The 17,580-nt window shown below is 34.6% G+C and overlaps 1 protein-coding gene across 1 annotated transcript; it reads right to left on the reverse strand.

Annotated features, from left to right (window-relative positions):
• Positions 1 to 306: 306 nt before the first annotated feature.
• LOC137713892 (cellulose synthase-like protein G3) lies at positions 307 to 5,189 on the reverse strand. The gene is made up of 6 exons (XM_068453243.2): positions 4,374 to 5,189; positions 2,731 to 2,880; positions 2,376 to 2,501; positions 1,819 to 2,262; positions 1,249 to 1,596; positions 307 to 1,005 (listed from the first exon to the last, which is right to left on the reverse strand). Exons 1-6 carry the CDS (start codon positions 4,962 to 4,964, stop codon positions 454 to 456), a joined length of 2,211 nt encoding a protein of 736 aa, XP_068309344.2. The 5' UTR covers positions 4,965 to 5,189; the 3' UTR covers positions 307 to 453.
• Positions 5,190 to 17,580: the final 12,391 nt, after the last annotated feature.

Here is a 17,580-nt window from a genome sequence, read left to right on the forward strand (position 1 = left end):
ATGATGAGGATGTTGGTGGAAGGCCTTATACAACGTGCAGCACTGCACATGAATCACTGACCTTGGAATTTTGGAAAATGGACATTATCCTAATATTGTTCAACCCATGTCAACTTGGCAAGATGCAAACTAAAATGCTCTTAAACTATCGGACTATTATAAAATGTGTATTATCAAATTCATCGTGCGTTAATATAAGTTTTTCATCGTGTTTGATAAATATTAGTCTAATATATAATACATTCACCATAAACTTTGAACAACGCATGGCCTACTTAAAGGAAACCTAACACAATGGACGGAAAGTGGTCCAAAATACAAATTTTATTTTGCAAATTGCAAAAGAAGATTGGTGGTGTAGATAGTAGAACCCTAAGAAATATGTGGGGCAGAGAAAGCACAAAACTGCCTTAGACCCCTAAGGCTAAATACACTTTTGAGGTGTGATCATCATCAGTTTCTTAGAGTGACATAAACCACTGCGTAAAGAGCAAATGCCAGAATTGTTGAAACCAGACTAGTTTTTGTAGGAATTTTTCCCTTATCATTCCTACTGATCATGGCTTCATAAATTGGTACGCAATTCACTATGCCAAATCCAGCTATAAACATCTGTACAAACAATCCTTCCAAGCTACCGCCATCTCGGAAAATTTCTACATGGCCCCAAGCAAAGGCAGCCAGGTTGATAATGGCAGCCACTGTAAGTGGCACAAAGAAGAGAGATGAGACTCCAAACTCCATCATGCCTTGTTCATATCTTTTGCTTTGGTCCTCATCAAGGACTTTGCTAGTCACATTAAACCCATGTGTGGAAAAGCCTAAGGACTTGAGAAAGTACTCAACGAATCCAAACGGGGAGCTTGAGAGTCCCCTAATCATCCACATTCTCTGGTTATTCCACCACTTAAGGAATGTTCCTCCAGATAATACAAATTCAACGAGTTCTTCACCATAGGCTCCAAGGACAACAAACACATATAAGAGAAACCATGGATCCAAAACCTGCAATAAGCACTTAAATCTTAGTTTCAAAAGTGTAGCAGGTCTTGTTTGACCAGAAACACTTAGACTTGCACAAGATCAAACCCGAAATGTTGTCATTATATCAATTTGAATCTTAATCGTGTAGAATTCTATTTAAATATGTGGTATGAAGTCACAAGCTTAAAACAAAATAAGTCTGACAATAGAATATTGTCCAATTTTCTCAAGACAACAAACTAGTAAAGGGTGAGTGTGCATTACCTTCGGAAATAGGGTGAACCCATTGAGGAGCGCTAGCTGCGGGACGAAGGCATATGTGGTGATAGGAAATGCCCCAAAGGCCCAAAAAGCATAATAGGCGAAACCAAGGCCCATTAAAGGACCCATGGCCCGAACACCGTATGTAACTGGACTATATTTAGAGAAACCTACCTCAAGGAGGCCTACGGCCCATCTCTTGCTTTGATTCAACGCATCAAGAAGGTTGATCGGGGCATCCCCTAAAAATGCTGCCCTTTCTGGATTGCAAAATATGGCATTCCATCCCTCGCAAAGCAGGATATAACCTGTGAAGTAGTCCTCCACTAGTGAGCCATATCTTACTCCCATCTACACAATTTAACCAATTTCATCTATTAGGTTTCAAATTATGTTGTCATAATGTCATTGATTTGCAAGAAAAATGGGAGTTGTTAATCACGCAACTAAAAGGTCATGTTACACTATTGAATGATCGAGCTAACTACAAGGAACGTTGGATGATTTTTTTGAAGTGTGAACAACGGTTCCCTGATTAGAAGATACGTAGCACTAATTAGCCTATTTACATACCTTATATCCCCAAGTGGTATTGTTCTCATAGTTGCAAGATGCAACATGGTTTGCCAATTCCAAAACCTCTGGATTCTGAAGGGGCTTGTCAACTACATTGTTAGGGTGTAGTTGGGGAATTTCTGGTGGTAAAAGCTCTGATGGCCCACCGAAGAATGCTCGTCGGGAGAAAAAGCATCCGGTTCCTACATAATTTGGTCCTAATAGTCCATCGAGTCCCCATGGGTTGATAATGAATAGATGCCTGAACTCACTTGCATATATGTCAGTCTTGTTGATTCCTTGAAAACGTTGAGGGAATTGGACATACCCTACTTTGGATCGAAGTTTAGGGTCTGATAGGTAACATAGAGCGCGAAGTGGCGTTTCAGGATTATTGGAGTACATATCACAGTCTAGGGTTAAGACTATTGGAGCATTGGTCATGGTAGCTGAAACTCGTAGCTTTGTAACACAACACCAAAAGATAAACAAATTAGTTAATTTGTTTATTAATGTAGAAAATTAATTAATAAAATGCTGGTTAATGAGAAAACTAGCTAGGGTTTTGAGCTTACAAGGGCATTAAGTGCACCAGCTTTGAAATGGTGGGGTGATGTCCTGTTTTTTTCTCTAGAGACATAAATTAGGTTTGACATCAGATGGCCTGTGATGTCTCTGTCTTTGCTATTGTCCAAAAGAACCTGCTCATAATTCACAACATTCATATGCATGAATATTTGGTTGCTCATAAGTTATGCACTTCAGTATCTAACATGGGGACCCAATTTGACGTTTTATGTTAGCAGCATAAACGGTTGCTTGCAAGATTATTAATTGCGTGATAAGTTTCGGTTAAAAACAGCTATCTTATGATCGTGCATGTTCTAATCACGAGGAGAAAGTGCTATATCACTTGAACGAGAAAAATACCTGAATGACAGCGGGATGATCTTGCCGTGTAAATCCATCCGTCCATTTGCTAAAAGCTTGAATTTCCCGTTCTCCAGTTAGATATTCCTGGTCGACTTTGCCTCTCTCTATTACATTGTTTACCTTCACTTTCATGCCTTGGTACATAATCTTGTGCCATGATTCAGAAGAACATGTAATTACTTAATTAATTATCTCTTAATATGGTGGGATTGATAATTTCAATTCATAAAGTTAACCCATTTACCCAAACCGGAAAAGAAAAAGTATTGATATGTGTACTCACCTGTCCTATTTTCTCACTTGAATTTATAATTAAAATATAAATGACAAATCAAAATAAAACATAGGACATGTAACTTACATAGTCATCACTCCATGCTTTTTGTATGGTGATACAATAACTACATAGTCATCACTCCATGCTTTTTGTATTTAAAAATTAAGGAGTTTTGAACAAAAAAAAATAGGATTTCAGATAGGTGCATACCATCACATTATGCTTCATGTTGTTTTTTTCTTTATATCAATTTAATCCATAATAAAAAAAAATATATAAACTATAAAAGAAAATGTAGCAATAAAATTTTAAACCATGTAAGGGCCCTCGTTTAAATCCCGCACAGGGCCTCCAAAATTTCAAGACCGGGCCTGCATGTAAGTTGTCATAATATACCAGAAAAGGCTAAGTGATCTTGAACTTTACATTGCCCGTGTATAACAGTGTTGGTTGTTTATGTATGAAAAGGATAGGGAACAAAGAAGGTGACAAACTAGTTCCTAGTCCTTCCGTATTAGCTGATGCGTGTTTTATTTTCTTTATAGCTCACATAAATATATTACCCCTTCTTTTGTCTTTGTCCCTATATACCTTATAAATATATGTTATACCTAGTCGCTATCCTGCTGAATATATAGATGTGTATGTAATGTGTTGGGTTTCTATAGCTTTTGAAGCACTCCTTTTAATTTAGAAAAAGGCTCGACTCTTCTTCAAATAGTTACCTATACGTTATGTTTGGATAAATAGTTAATTAAATGAAATTTATACTACTTTTGAAGAAAACAATGTGCTACAAATTTATGGAGAAACTTAATAAATAACTAGATGCAACACATTTGTGAGAACTTTAAAACGACAATTTTCAAGATCTCATAAAAGGCGTTACTTTGAAAGTTTTTTGTCTAGTGTTTTTGAAGTACATCTTTTGGTCAAGTTTAGTATATTTATAGTGCTTGAGTAGTAACTTAAGTAATCTTTGAGTACATAGTTCATTAGTATCCTTGGAGTGCATTTTTAACAATGAACTATGTTTTTGAATCTCGAAAGTCCCATCCAAAGTTATTTTCCCTGACACTATATATGGTCTAGGGATGATTAAAAATTAAACATTATAGCTTAAAAGAATATTGTCATATATATATATATATATATATATATATATATATATACATATACATATACATATATATGTATGTATGTATGTATGTATGTATGTATGTATGTATGTATGTATATATACATATATGTATGTATGTATGTATGTATGTATGTATGTATGTATGTTTGTATGAAATGTAGCTGAACATACTTTTAGCTAATAGTTTCGGAAAATTGATATATATCACTAGAATTTTTTTACCTTTATCTTCTCAGCTTCAGGAAACCGAGAATAATCCGTTTCAAAATAAGCTTCCGGGCAGCGTTCCACTATGTTGTTGTTCCTGCAGAAAGGTAGCCAGTGGCTTGCAAATTTGGCAGCCTCCATGAAAGCAAAGAGAGTCAGAGCTGAGCCGCCATCGTCTGAAACATACACCGATACCTTCTCGGTTGGATAATCATAAGCCATGACCGATAAGGCCGTGTTCACCACGTTCATTGGTGGCTCCTTATAGGGATCAGCTGTGCATATGAACACGTCCAGAGCTGGAAAATTAGGTTCTTGAACAACACTTTTGAGGTTTTCAGGGAATTCGGTGCGATAAATTGGTTTCATGCGAACAGATTGTGTAGTGGTGTACATGAAAGCTAGAAGAGTGTCTGAGATGAGGAAGGTGAGGGTGATTAAGAAAGAGGTGAGGGTTGTGGAGTGAAGGAGGAAGAGTGTATGGCGATAGAGCAGGGCTAAGATGGCACTAAAGTGAACCACCACAAATACACGGTTTGCGGTGGTTCGACGAGAGGGTTTGTGGGTGTGAAGTGGCGGGAGACCATCATGGTTGGTGGTGGACATGGTGCTGCAAGTGGAAACTCTTTGAGTTTGAGCTTCCCTGTATTTTGGAGCTTTACTAGGTTATAGGCATGGCATTAGGTTTATAGGGTTTCATACAAATGATTAAGGTTTTAGTCTTGGGCCCGTAAATAAAGATCTCGTTGTTTTTTTGGTACTTGGTAAATGGTAATCCGCCAATCTCTATCTACTGACTTGTATTATTGTTGGGATTTACTGTTGTCCAAACCAATACACATACAATGAAGCATTTCTCTATCAATCGACTAGTTCGTTCTTTCCTTAAATTAATCAATCATGAGGGCGAATCAAAACAATATTAAACAATTATACTCAAACTTAATTAAGAAATTACAGTTAGCTCAGTGGTGAGAGTCGTTACGGTGATAGGTTAGAATACTCTAGAATTCAGGTTTAAAATCCTTTTTGGTAAATAAAAAGGTTTATCCAAATTATACATTGTCAGGGTAAAATGTGAGCTCTTGACTTTAAATTGACAAATTATTATATGGTCTTCGTTCTCTTATTACGTGAGCCACACATGCATTTTCGTACGCAAAAATGAGTCACACAGGGCTGAACCTTCAATACCATTTTCTTTGGTTAATTTAGGGCTACACCTCCTGACTTCCGGATAATATCAAATAACATCTAAATTCCTAAGGAAAAAGAATATAACACATATGCTTTTTTATGAAGAAATTGGCTGAAACTTCTCTAAATTATCTAGGGTTTTTGCCCTTTTTGGTATGATGCATATCACTACTGTATATACAACAGCAACTACCAATAATTCAAGGGATCTTTTGATATAGGTGCCTCAATTTTGAATTTTCTAGATCAAACATCCATGCCTTTTAGTGATTTGATTAAACTTTTTTTTGTTTGTCATAGTTTTGGTGCTATATGTACATTATACTGTAACAAATTACCTATAATCTAACCTTTTGATTACACTCTCCTCCATTAGAGATAATTGTAATAAAAAAATTTTAAAAATAAATAAATAAAAAAGTTGGTTAGATTCAAAATTATTTTCACTATAATGTTACAATTTAGCAATAATTATCTACAATTTAAGATATTTTCTTTCCAAAATATTTTTAAATCCCCCAAAATCAAACTTACTGAAATAAAATTTTCTTTTAGTACATTAAAAGAAAATAGGATTGAGAATAATATAAATTTACCAATACAAAATGTGTACAAAATAAAACGTATCAAAATAAAAAAGGGATAACTTGATATAGATCCAATTTTGTGAGCCATTAGTATAATTAGTCCACTTCATTGAAATAGGTCCAATAATTGAGATTCCATGTATGTTTATTTGTGGTTTGTACCATATTTGCCCTTTAGGCTTACGAATTGTAATAAATACACAAAATTTCTTAATTATAAGATAATTTGTGGTTTAACTAATCCCTTAATTGTAGGATTAGTTATAGCCATATAATCACCTCAACCCCCAGTCCGTTTCATCCCTCCTTTTTTCCTTCTTCCAAACAATTCCCTTTATCAATCCTCCTCTTTTTTGTCTTTTCTTTTCATGGGTGATATTTTTGTGTTATTCCCTCCAAATTCGTTACTTTAATAGAGGTATATTATATCATATTTATATTTTTATGTACCGCCATGTAGGTTCCCAGCATTTTTCTTCCAATACAATAGGTAGTTTATTTTTGTTTTGCAGGTAGATTATATCTGCTTTGTAGGTATAAAGCATTTTCTTCCTATACAATAGGTAGGTAGTTACTAGATTATATCGGTTTTGTTTTCTTCATAAATAGTAGGTAGTTACTAGATAATATTTTAGTTTGAGTATTTAAATATTCAAAATTTAAAAACTGAATAAATGATAAAAAATTAAAGAATTTAAATATTTTTATCTAAAGGGGCAAAATTGATATCAAAATATGTAATTGGATAACTGGACTTGGTCCCAAAAACTACCTAAGTTTTTGGACCTAGATCCAAAAGCCCCAATAAAAAATAATGTACCAATATAACAATATGTATTAAATCAAACATACCAAAATTGCAAATAAACATACTAATTAATGATTTTTGTAAATTCAAATGTACCTGCAGATAATATATATATATATACACACACACACACACACACATATATATATATATATATATATATATATCATGTATTGCACCTAATAATAATTCATCAACAACTATACTTTAAAAAATAGCAAAAAAAAAAATATAATTTCACAAAAAAATTGAAAAAATTACACGGAGCTTTTATGTTGATCACCAACTATTTGAAAATGAAAAAACCATTTGGAAAAAAGAAATAATATTAAATGTTTGCAAAAAAAAAAAAAAAAAAAAAAAAAAACTGTGATCGAAAAAACATATTTGGAAGAAGAGAAAATATAGTTTAATTAGTAATATCTCCACTAAATAAGAAAAAGTGCATCATGCAGATGAAAGGATAAATTCAAAAATTATTTTAATTTAAAAAAATAGAGGTGATTATTGGTCAAAGTACTTTTAATCAAATTTTAAAAAGGCACAAATGTTTAATCTAAATGATATAAAAAAAATTGTAGGGGATTCTAATTTTCCCATAATTTTATTCAAACCAAAGACCTGGCAAGTAAAGATAGAAATTAATGACGGTTCGTAAGGATGGAGGCAGTTTAGGCCCACTGAGGGTAGCTACTCCACTGAAATTTTGTGTAGAGCAAAAAAATCAAGATGCTTACATAACTTCAATTTATCATATTTAAGTACTTTAACTGATTAGTTGAAAATTTTAAATAATATGTATAATAAGCTACCATTATGAAAAATTGTCTACAAGTTGGGTTAAGAAAATTTGAGAAGAAAAGAAAAACAATAAAAATATAGAAGAAATTCTACTATCATGAATTTTTTTTTCTTCTCAAGTTTGGAGGTTAAGGCCTCTCCGGCTAAAAAAAAGTTTTTATCTCCGTTCCTGACTGATTAGGAAGAACAGTTATATACAACTCATGTATTAGCCGGTTGTAACATTGTCCAGATAGTTCTAGAGATTTGCTAATGCTACTTCGTGGCATATTATATTTGGAATTTTGTTGAATTCTTCGCAAAATATATTAAAATCCAGATCTAGCAACTAAAATCTCGAAGTACTTCGGATTATTATAAACGTTCCGACAGTTTCAACCTTATAAATTGTATATATAGAAAATGAAACGGATTATTGATGATTGATGAATGACAAAATGTATAGCTCCTCTTTAGTCCACTAGCTAGTCTATTGCAAGAAAAAAGTTCGGTGTCTCAGAAATACAGTCAAACAATTGGTTGAATTTTTTTTTAATATTTAATTACGTCTATTATAACAGTTAATGTATCGAATCGTGTTTTCAGCACACTGAAAAATCTCTCATAATGCAGTGCCATGCATGGTCGAAAAAAAGAGAGAGAGAATGGGAAGTAATGGATGCTAGACGTCGGTAGCTAAGCATGACTTATTTGGTTGACTGTTAGAAATTTCAGCAGAAGATAATATTATCAACTTGAGCTCATAACAAAAGATTTCAGATCTGTATCTCTATCTATCTATACATAAGATGTCGTTGTGCATTGAAAAATGGTAAACCTCCTCCAAAGTCATTTGTTCGTATTGTATCAATCGACCCCACATAATTTGGACCATTCTCATAAATGGACACGATGTTGCCATGCATTGCTTCTATTTAATTTGTGCATGCTAGCGTGATACCGACAATATTAGTCAAGTGCATGACTTTCTTTGTGGGCAATATTCAAGAACGTATGATAAATATCTAAATTTGTGGTCCGAGTGATTAAAATTTATCGATCATTGGATTTGTTATTACTATAAACTAGGGTGGACGGTCCATTTAGTTTTTGAATTAGGCCTATAAATCATTTTTTCAGAAAAATCAGTCTTTACATTAAAAATCAGTCAATTACATCTCTTATATTAGATTCGAATCTACTATATTCAATTTTCCGTTAATTTAAGTCACGTTGCTTACATGTGATATACATTGGAGGGTTGATTGGTAATTTTCCATAAAAAAATAGTAAATGGAGTTAAATTTGGAGGGTAAATTAGAGGTTGGATTCGCAACCTATATGAAATGTTAAGCATTTATAGGCGAGAAAATGACACTATTACATTCTAAAATGTGTCAAGTAACTTTAATTGACGAAAAATTAGATAAAATATCTTTAAATATAATAGTAGGGATGAAGTTAGCACTTTTTAATGAATTTAGAGACTTATTTTACCTAAAAAAATAATTCAGGTACCTAATTTTCACTGAAATAATAGATCAAAGACTAAATTGCCACTTCACCCTATAATCAAAATTTCAAGAACGAAGGGTATCCCGCTGATTCAAAGGTAAAACAATCTTTGACACTTAGTGAGCGTGTCGTAAAAATTCCGTTAGTTGATATTCAAGATTGGAATTCCATGCTTTGCCTTGATTTTTTTTTTTTTTTTTTTTTCTCTAGACCTTACAATTTTCATATTAAACGACGCATCATGTGAAGCAACATAAACAAAAATTACTATGAAACGTCGTTTACCAAATTCAGACCCACATGAACAAATAATTCAATTCTTGTTTTTGTACGTTGGCTATAGTAGACGAGGTCTAATGATCTCTGAATACATAAGTACATATATATACATATATATATATACATATACATATACATATACATATACATATACATATATATACATATGTGTGTGTGGCAGAGTGGTCCTGCTCCCACTTGGCAGCCCTCCCTCAATTATTATTAAAATGAGTTTTGATATAGATGTCTCAATTTTTATTGAAAGTAAAACTACCAAACTGGGGATGGCCAATCAAAAAACGACAGATATACTCACATTGCTATCACAGTTAAATTTCTAGGGATAGGATCCTCTCCAGACCTCGGGATCCTTCTTCTTCTTCTTTCATCTCTTCAGTTTTGCTTCTGCTTCCTCTTGTTCTTCAATCTTCTTCTTCAGTTCTTCTACTTCTTCTTCAATCCTGCTTCTTCTTCTTCACTTTTTCTGCTTGTTTCTGGGGAACTTCTACGCATCCTATTTTTCAGAACGACGAGCGGAGTTCATCGTTCCAGACGACTGTGACATTGCCGGTTACCAGCGCCGGGGAAGCCACCACGCCGACTCCGGGGAAGCCACCACGCCAACTCCGGGGATGCTAGGATGCCGACTCGGACTGTAAAGAAGAAGGATCCGGATGGGTATGTGCTCGGGAGATGATCCTATCCCCAATTTTCTATGGCCTTAAGATAAGCCATGTCCAATTGTTCACGCCTCCATCTAAACTGCCTGCCCGCCGTTTGTCTCGTTCAATAATTGACAAAAAGTGATTTCGCATACTCTAGTTCACTTTTCGATTGATTAAAACAAAAGAGAACTAAATAATAGGAATTAAGCGAATGTGAGAAAGAAGAAAGACGATGTGCGGAAATCATTTTTAATAAGGATTAATTAGATAAAAGCGCTTTAATTATACATCTTATTAATTAAAAATTTATGGGTTTTCAACTTTTTATTAAGACGTTTTGTATTTTGATTAAGGTGCTTTCGTCTTTATCCATGTCATTTTTTTTAATGTCCAACTCATCATTTTAAGTAAACTTTAAAGAAAACAAAAAAAAAATGAAAATAAGAGCTATTTATATTGAAACTGATCATATCTAAAATCCCTAAATTCGTGGAAAGAAAATAAGTTTGAAAATTTTGATTGAGTCATTATCCCAATAATTAATTGTTAAGAATTTGATATAATTAATTTTCAACACAAAGTTTTAATATGAAAAATTCTCTCTTTTTTTAAGGATCATACGTACTATGTACATACCAAAGTTAGGTTAACACATTGTACCAATATCATGGTACATACTAAAACAAGAATCACATAACATACCAAAATTAGTAATTTGTAATGTACCAAAATATTAATACGTACCAAAACTAAGATTATATAATGTACCAATTATGTACCAAGTTATTGGTACGTTATGTTTAATACATATGTGCATTCATATATTGTAAGATCCCACATCGCCCAGAGGTGTGAATCCTGTAAGCCTTATATGTATATTCCCATCTCTACCTAGCACGAGGCCTTTTGGGAGCTCATTGGCTTCGGGTTCCATAAGAACTTCGAAGTTAAGCAAGTTCACGAAAGCAATCCCAGGATGGGTAACCCACTGGGAAGTTCTCATGTGAGTTTTCAGAAACAAAACCGTGATGTGATGGGGCCCGAGCCAGGATGTGACATATATCATGTCCATAATTGGTACGTTATTTTTAATAGGATGTTAGTTGTATTTTTAGAATTTTCATGATATTTTTTATTTGAGTAATGAAAAGTGTCGTTGGAAATGAATTATGGGATAATATATCTCCTAGATTTTAGGATTTAGGTGATATTAATTTGTCATTTGATTGGTAGACCAAATATATATATATAATTTTTGTTATTAAAAATTAGATTAGAATGTTTGATCAAAAGTCTAAAATCTACCCAGCCCTTCCGGGAGCTGGGAAGACTCAGATGGGCATTTCATTGTATAACTATCATTTAGGAGTAGCTTCCATCTTTCGTATATGAAAATTAGCTCTATGCCGACAATTTGAATGACCTATTAAGTTTTTAGTTATTTTGTTAAGGGAAGGATAATAATGAATTAGATGATCAAGCTACACATAAGACTTGGCCATTGGTTTACCAAGGTAGCTTTACTCTCCAAACCCGCACACAATGGTAAAAAAAGAACCAAGACCTCAGGAATTAGCTATCAACTACAAAACTTGGCTACTACCTTTCCGCTCAAAGTGATTAGAAAGGGTTAACTCCCCTATAGAAAAACTCATACGTCCACTTTTTTGAAATTTTATTAAATAAAAAAAAGAGCTAAAAATAAATAAATACAAGCAAGGGGAAGAAACCAAAACCCGCGAAGAAAAGAACAATACATCATCGAAAAAAGGAAAACCGGATGAAGAAAGAAAGAATTCCTCAAACTACAATCCCAATCCGAGCCAAGGGAAACTGTTGATAAATCACTGGATGATCAACTCCATAAGGGTTATTATACAAAATGGTCCCTGAGATTTGCATGATCAATAGAAATGGTCCCTGAGATTGTCCACCATCCAAGATTTTGGTCATTCCGTTAAAAACTCTTTGGGCAATTTTCAAAGCTTCGTAACTCAATCGATTCTTAACCAAATTCGACTCATAATATGTCAAAATAAAGAGAAGAAAGTATAGAACAACATTATACTATTTGGAAGTCCAATGATTGCCAGAGATGGCCGGAAAATAGCCTGAAAGGTGACTGGTCCGCAAGAAAACTGGAAAATTCGCCATAAGCTGGGTAAATTTTAAACATTCATAAATTCTTCAATACTCAAAGAAATCGAGTGATTCAAAAACAAAAATCATACTTCTCGACGAGAAAAAGAGAATGGTATATTTCTTTACTGCTAACTCACCATGTTTTGGCTGAAAAACTGCTCGAAAGTGGCTAACTCAAAAATGGTTAGCCACTTTCGAGCCGTTGTCTGACCAAACCACGGCGAGTTAGCCTTCACAAAAGGAACCATTCTCTTCGTCTTGTCAAGAAGTATTATTTTAGTTTGTGAATTACTTGATTTGGTTGAGTATTAAAGAAGTTATGAACATTTAAAATTTACTCAGTTTCAGTTGAGTTTTCCAGTTTTCGCTCGGACCAGTCACCTTTCAGGCTATTTTTCGGCCATCTTCAGCAACCATTGGGCTTCCAAATAGGTATAATCTTATTCTAAACTTTTCTATCTTCATTTTGATATATTATGGGTCGAATTTGGTTAAGAAACGATTGAGTTACAAAGTTTTGAAGATTCCCCAAAATCGTTTTTAACGGACAGACCAAAATCATGAATGGTGGATAATCTCAAGGACGATTTCTATTGATTTTCAATCTCAGAAACCATTTTTATTGATCATGCAAATCTCAGGGACCATTTTGTATAATAACCCACTCCATAATTAGCTAAGCAATTTGTCACCTGAAGTTGTGTTAATTTGAAAAGCGAAAGCCAAGCCAGCTAACAAAGTCTGAAAACAAAGCAACATGAATTACCAACTTAGGAGAATCATGCCAAACTAAATTAGGAAAAGACAGGCCTATGTTAGCAAAGTTATCTGCAACAACATTTCCCTCTTGAAAGATGTGTGAACAACAAAAATTCATCTCAAGAATGCGGACCAAAAAAGTAAACGCATGCGAAGAAGTCAAGGAGGATCAAATCATCTAAACCTATAATATAAGTAACACTAGAAGAGTCACTTTCCAACCAAAGACACGCCAACAACTTTGATAAGAAAATTTTACACTAATAATAATTGTATAAAGTGCAGCAAAAGAAAGAATTGGGATGACCAATACCATGACAAAAAAACACCAAGAAACTGACCACGACAATCCCTAAAACGCCCCACAAGCAGCAGGATCAGGATTTTCTTTTGATAAACCATCTGTATTAAGTTTAATCCAAGGATACCAAGGAGGAAACCATAACATAGGGAAAATAGTAGGGGCCTTGGAAGAAATATGTTGAATCCCTAAGAAGAAATGATATAAGTATCTAAACCTTGAGAGTATCTTGTAATAAACCTCTAGTTGTCGACAAGGTCAGAAATAATGGACATGCAAAGACGATGGAAGTAGATTGAATGAACCTAAAATTAAACTTATTCCAAGCTTTCTAAATAGCCGAAATAGTAAAAAAAACTCGCAAAGACTCCAAGATTATGCAACTGAAGGAAAAAACAGTTACGCACACACAAAAACATCCCAAAAAAATAGCCAAAGAATTTGAAACAGGCAAAGATGTACCAAATTAATACGCTAACCACTTGCAAAGTTGCTTAGAAAACTGGTAGTTGGAAAAAAAGATGAGCAGTACATTCCTCATAAACATGACAAAGACAACAAATGTCATGCCCCGATCCCGACATACGTCCAGGATCAACACGTGACATCACCAAATACCCGTCTCTAACGTACCCCACCTCCGGAAAAAGGCAAAACATAACTTAAGATCCAACTGCACAATAATTCTTCGTAGACTTTATGGCTGCATCTAACATCCTCGTTAGACTGCCTACGTACCCTAAATAGGGATCAAGCCATCCATAGTTCATTACTTCACTACACTCGAACATTCATCACATAAGTCGTTATCTCCCAACAAAATACCACAATGCATATCATGCAATATTTCAAAGACAAACGACAAAGCACAATCATATTCTCTCGCCATATTTATCAACAAGTCTAATCATAACAATAACAATGATATCCAACATAATAATCCCACATGATGAATAACATTTCCGCTTCATCCATCACATAAATCATCACGTTTCCCACATAAAATCACAATGCATAGCGTGTAACATATTAAAGAATTAACAATGCACAATATTATTCTCTAGAAACATTAATAAACTAAAATAATCATAATAACAACACTCATATCCAACGTCATTTCACAATCCCGTCAATTAATCAATTTGTGAATCAAAGATACACAATCCTAGCATTTGATTACGTTAATCAAACAATGCGATAACAAAACATTTCACGAATTTAACCAAGGAACTCTATATAATTCCCCACTTGGATTATGAGTAATAACATGGTAATTCTAATTTATATTCACAATATCTATTGTGGGTAATTCCCATCCACGCGAATTTAGGATTCTAAGATAACCTTACGGAAATGAACAAGAGCAAGGATTCCGGACCACTCAACGGAATCCAACAACATCAGGTTCTAGACCACTCAACGGAACCAAAATATCAAGCGGTTTCTCGTAATCTACCCAGACCTGCCACATGTAAAATCAATGCCTACATTATAGGAATGGTACACTGGCAAATCAGGCACTCATATAAGCTGCGAGGCTCAGGTGAGTGACAATAATACAAGTATGGGATATTCAATAAAAATAAACCAACGATCACAATCTATAAATATCAAGTATAGAATTATACTTTATGGAATCATAATCAAGTCGCTGAAAACTCCATAGAAGACACTCAAACATCCAACAGTTTTTCCAATTCAAACCACAAGATTCCCAAAAACCATCTTTCATATATACATTAAAAACTAGGCTAGAGGAACGCAGTTCGACCGAAGACTACATCTCTGGAAAAGGGGAGTATGAGTAATAAACATGGTAATTGTAATTTATATTCACAATATCTATTGTGGGTAATTCTCATCCACGTGAATTTAGGATTCTAAGATAACCTTACGGAAATGAACAAGAGCAAGGATTCCGGACCACTCAACGGAATCCAACAACATCGGGTTCCAAACCACTCAACGGAACCAAAATATCAAGCAGTTTCTCATAATCTACCTAGACCTGTCACATGTAAAATGAATGCCTACATTATAGGAATGGTACACTGGCAAATCAAGCACTCATATAAGCTGCGAGGCTCAGGTGAGTGACAATAATACAAGTATGAGATATTCAATAAAAACAAACCAACGATCACAATCTATAAATATCAAGTATAGAATTATACTTTATGGAATCATAATCAAGTCGCTGAAAACTCCATAGAAGTCACTTAGACATCCAACAGTTTTTCCAATTCTAACCACAAGATTCCCAAAAACCATCGTTCATATATGCATTAAAAACTAGGCTAGAGGAACGCAGTTCGGCCGAAGACTACATCTCTAGAAAAAGGGGATTATGAGTAATAAACATGGTAATTCTAATTTATATTCACAATATCTATTGTGGGTAATTCTCATCCACGCGAATTTAGGATTCTAAGATAACCTTACGGAAATGAACAAGAGCAAGGATTTTGGACCACTCAACGGAATATAACAACATCAGGTTCTAGACCACTCAACGGAACCAAAATATCAAGCCATTTCTCGTAATCTACCTAGACCTGTCACATGTAAAATCAATGCCTACATTATAGGAATGGTACACTGGCAAATCAGGCACTCATATAAGCTATGAGGCTCAGGTGAGTGACAATAATACAAGTATGGGATATTCGATAAAACAAACCAAGGATCACAATCTATAAATATCAAGTATAGAATTATACTTTATGGAATCATAATCAAGTCGCTGAAAACTCCGTAGAAGTCACTCCAACATCCAACGGTTTTTCCAATTCAAACCACAAGATTCCCAAAAACCATCGTTCATATATACATTAAAAACTAGGCTAGAGGAACGCAGTTCGGCCGAAGATTACATCTCTGGAAAAAGGGGATTTCGGACCACCTAATGAAACCAAGACACCAAAGGGGATTCCGAACCATCACTCAACGAAATCCAAACCAGGATACAATTCTGGACCATCACTCAACGGAATTGCGGAGTAGAAGGGATTCTGGACCATCACTCAACGAAATCCAAACCAGGATACGATTCCGAACCATCACTCAACGGAATCACGGAGTGGAGTAGGAAGGATTCTGAATCATCACTTAACGGAATCCGAACCAGGACAAGATTCCAGAGCATCATTCAACAGAATCATGGAGCACAATGCATAACATCCAATCAACGAAACAACACATGAATCAAGTTACTCAAGTTATAAAGGCTCAACGAAACAAGAAATGAAATAATGAAACGAGGGGTGAAACACATTTCGAAGCAACAAACCCCATGACAATGGTTTAAAGGTCCACCACTAGCCCTCACCTTTCATCAAATCAAGCCAATCATACAAAACAAACCATATTTCCAATATGCGCGTCAAATCACATATCATGATCATCATCAATACGCAAGCCCAATCATGTTTAATAAACATAGGTCTATGGCTAAATTTATATATATATATATATATAATCACATTTCAATAGAAATCACATTATAAAACCAAGTCATATTCACAAATGATACCAATATAAGAATTCAAGGTAATAACCATATCACATATGTTAAAGTCACTCACCGAGATAAGCCGTAAAGCCTCATAGGGCTTCCATTAATACTAATCTTAACTAAAAATAATGTTCTATAATGCATTGAGGTTTGGTGACGATCCAACGGTCGGATTATTGTCAATCACCCAAACAAGTGGCGGTCCAATTTGATCACCACACCAAACAATGGAATTTTGGGAAACCGAGCTAGACATAGGTTCACAAGGTCACTAGAAGGTATTTCGTACCTAGACAACACTCGTGGACGGTCCCACGCACCGCCACACGTGGTGGTAGTTAAGGTGGAGTGTTTAGAAACCCTGAATTTTTAACATTAACTAAATGAGCTCAAATTTACGTGGTAGCTAGGGCTCAACAAAGGAAGCACTTTTCAAAACTAGGCCGATGAGAAATTCTAATTGGAAACCATCCAAATTCACCGAAGAAAGCCTGATTTCTAGGGTTCTAAACACCCCACTCTAAAATGAATACGAAAGCACAAACTAAGCATACCAACTTGAAGATTATGAAGAGTAGATGAAGTTTCATACCTCACTCGAAGGAAATGGTTGCCAGAATCACCGGAAAAATGATAAAACCTCCGGAAAAAGTCGTGGGCTTTATGGCTTCAAAC

Source organism: Pyrus communis, chromosome 14, assembly GCF_041283825.1.
Source record: "Pyrus communis isolate YQ-2024b chromosome 14, ASM4128382v1, whole genome shotgun sequence".
Taxonomy (NCBI): Eukaryota; Viridiplantae; Streptophyta; class Magnoliopsida; order Rosales; family Rosaceae; genus Pyrus; species Pyrus communis.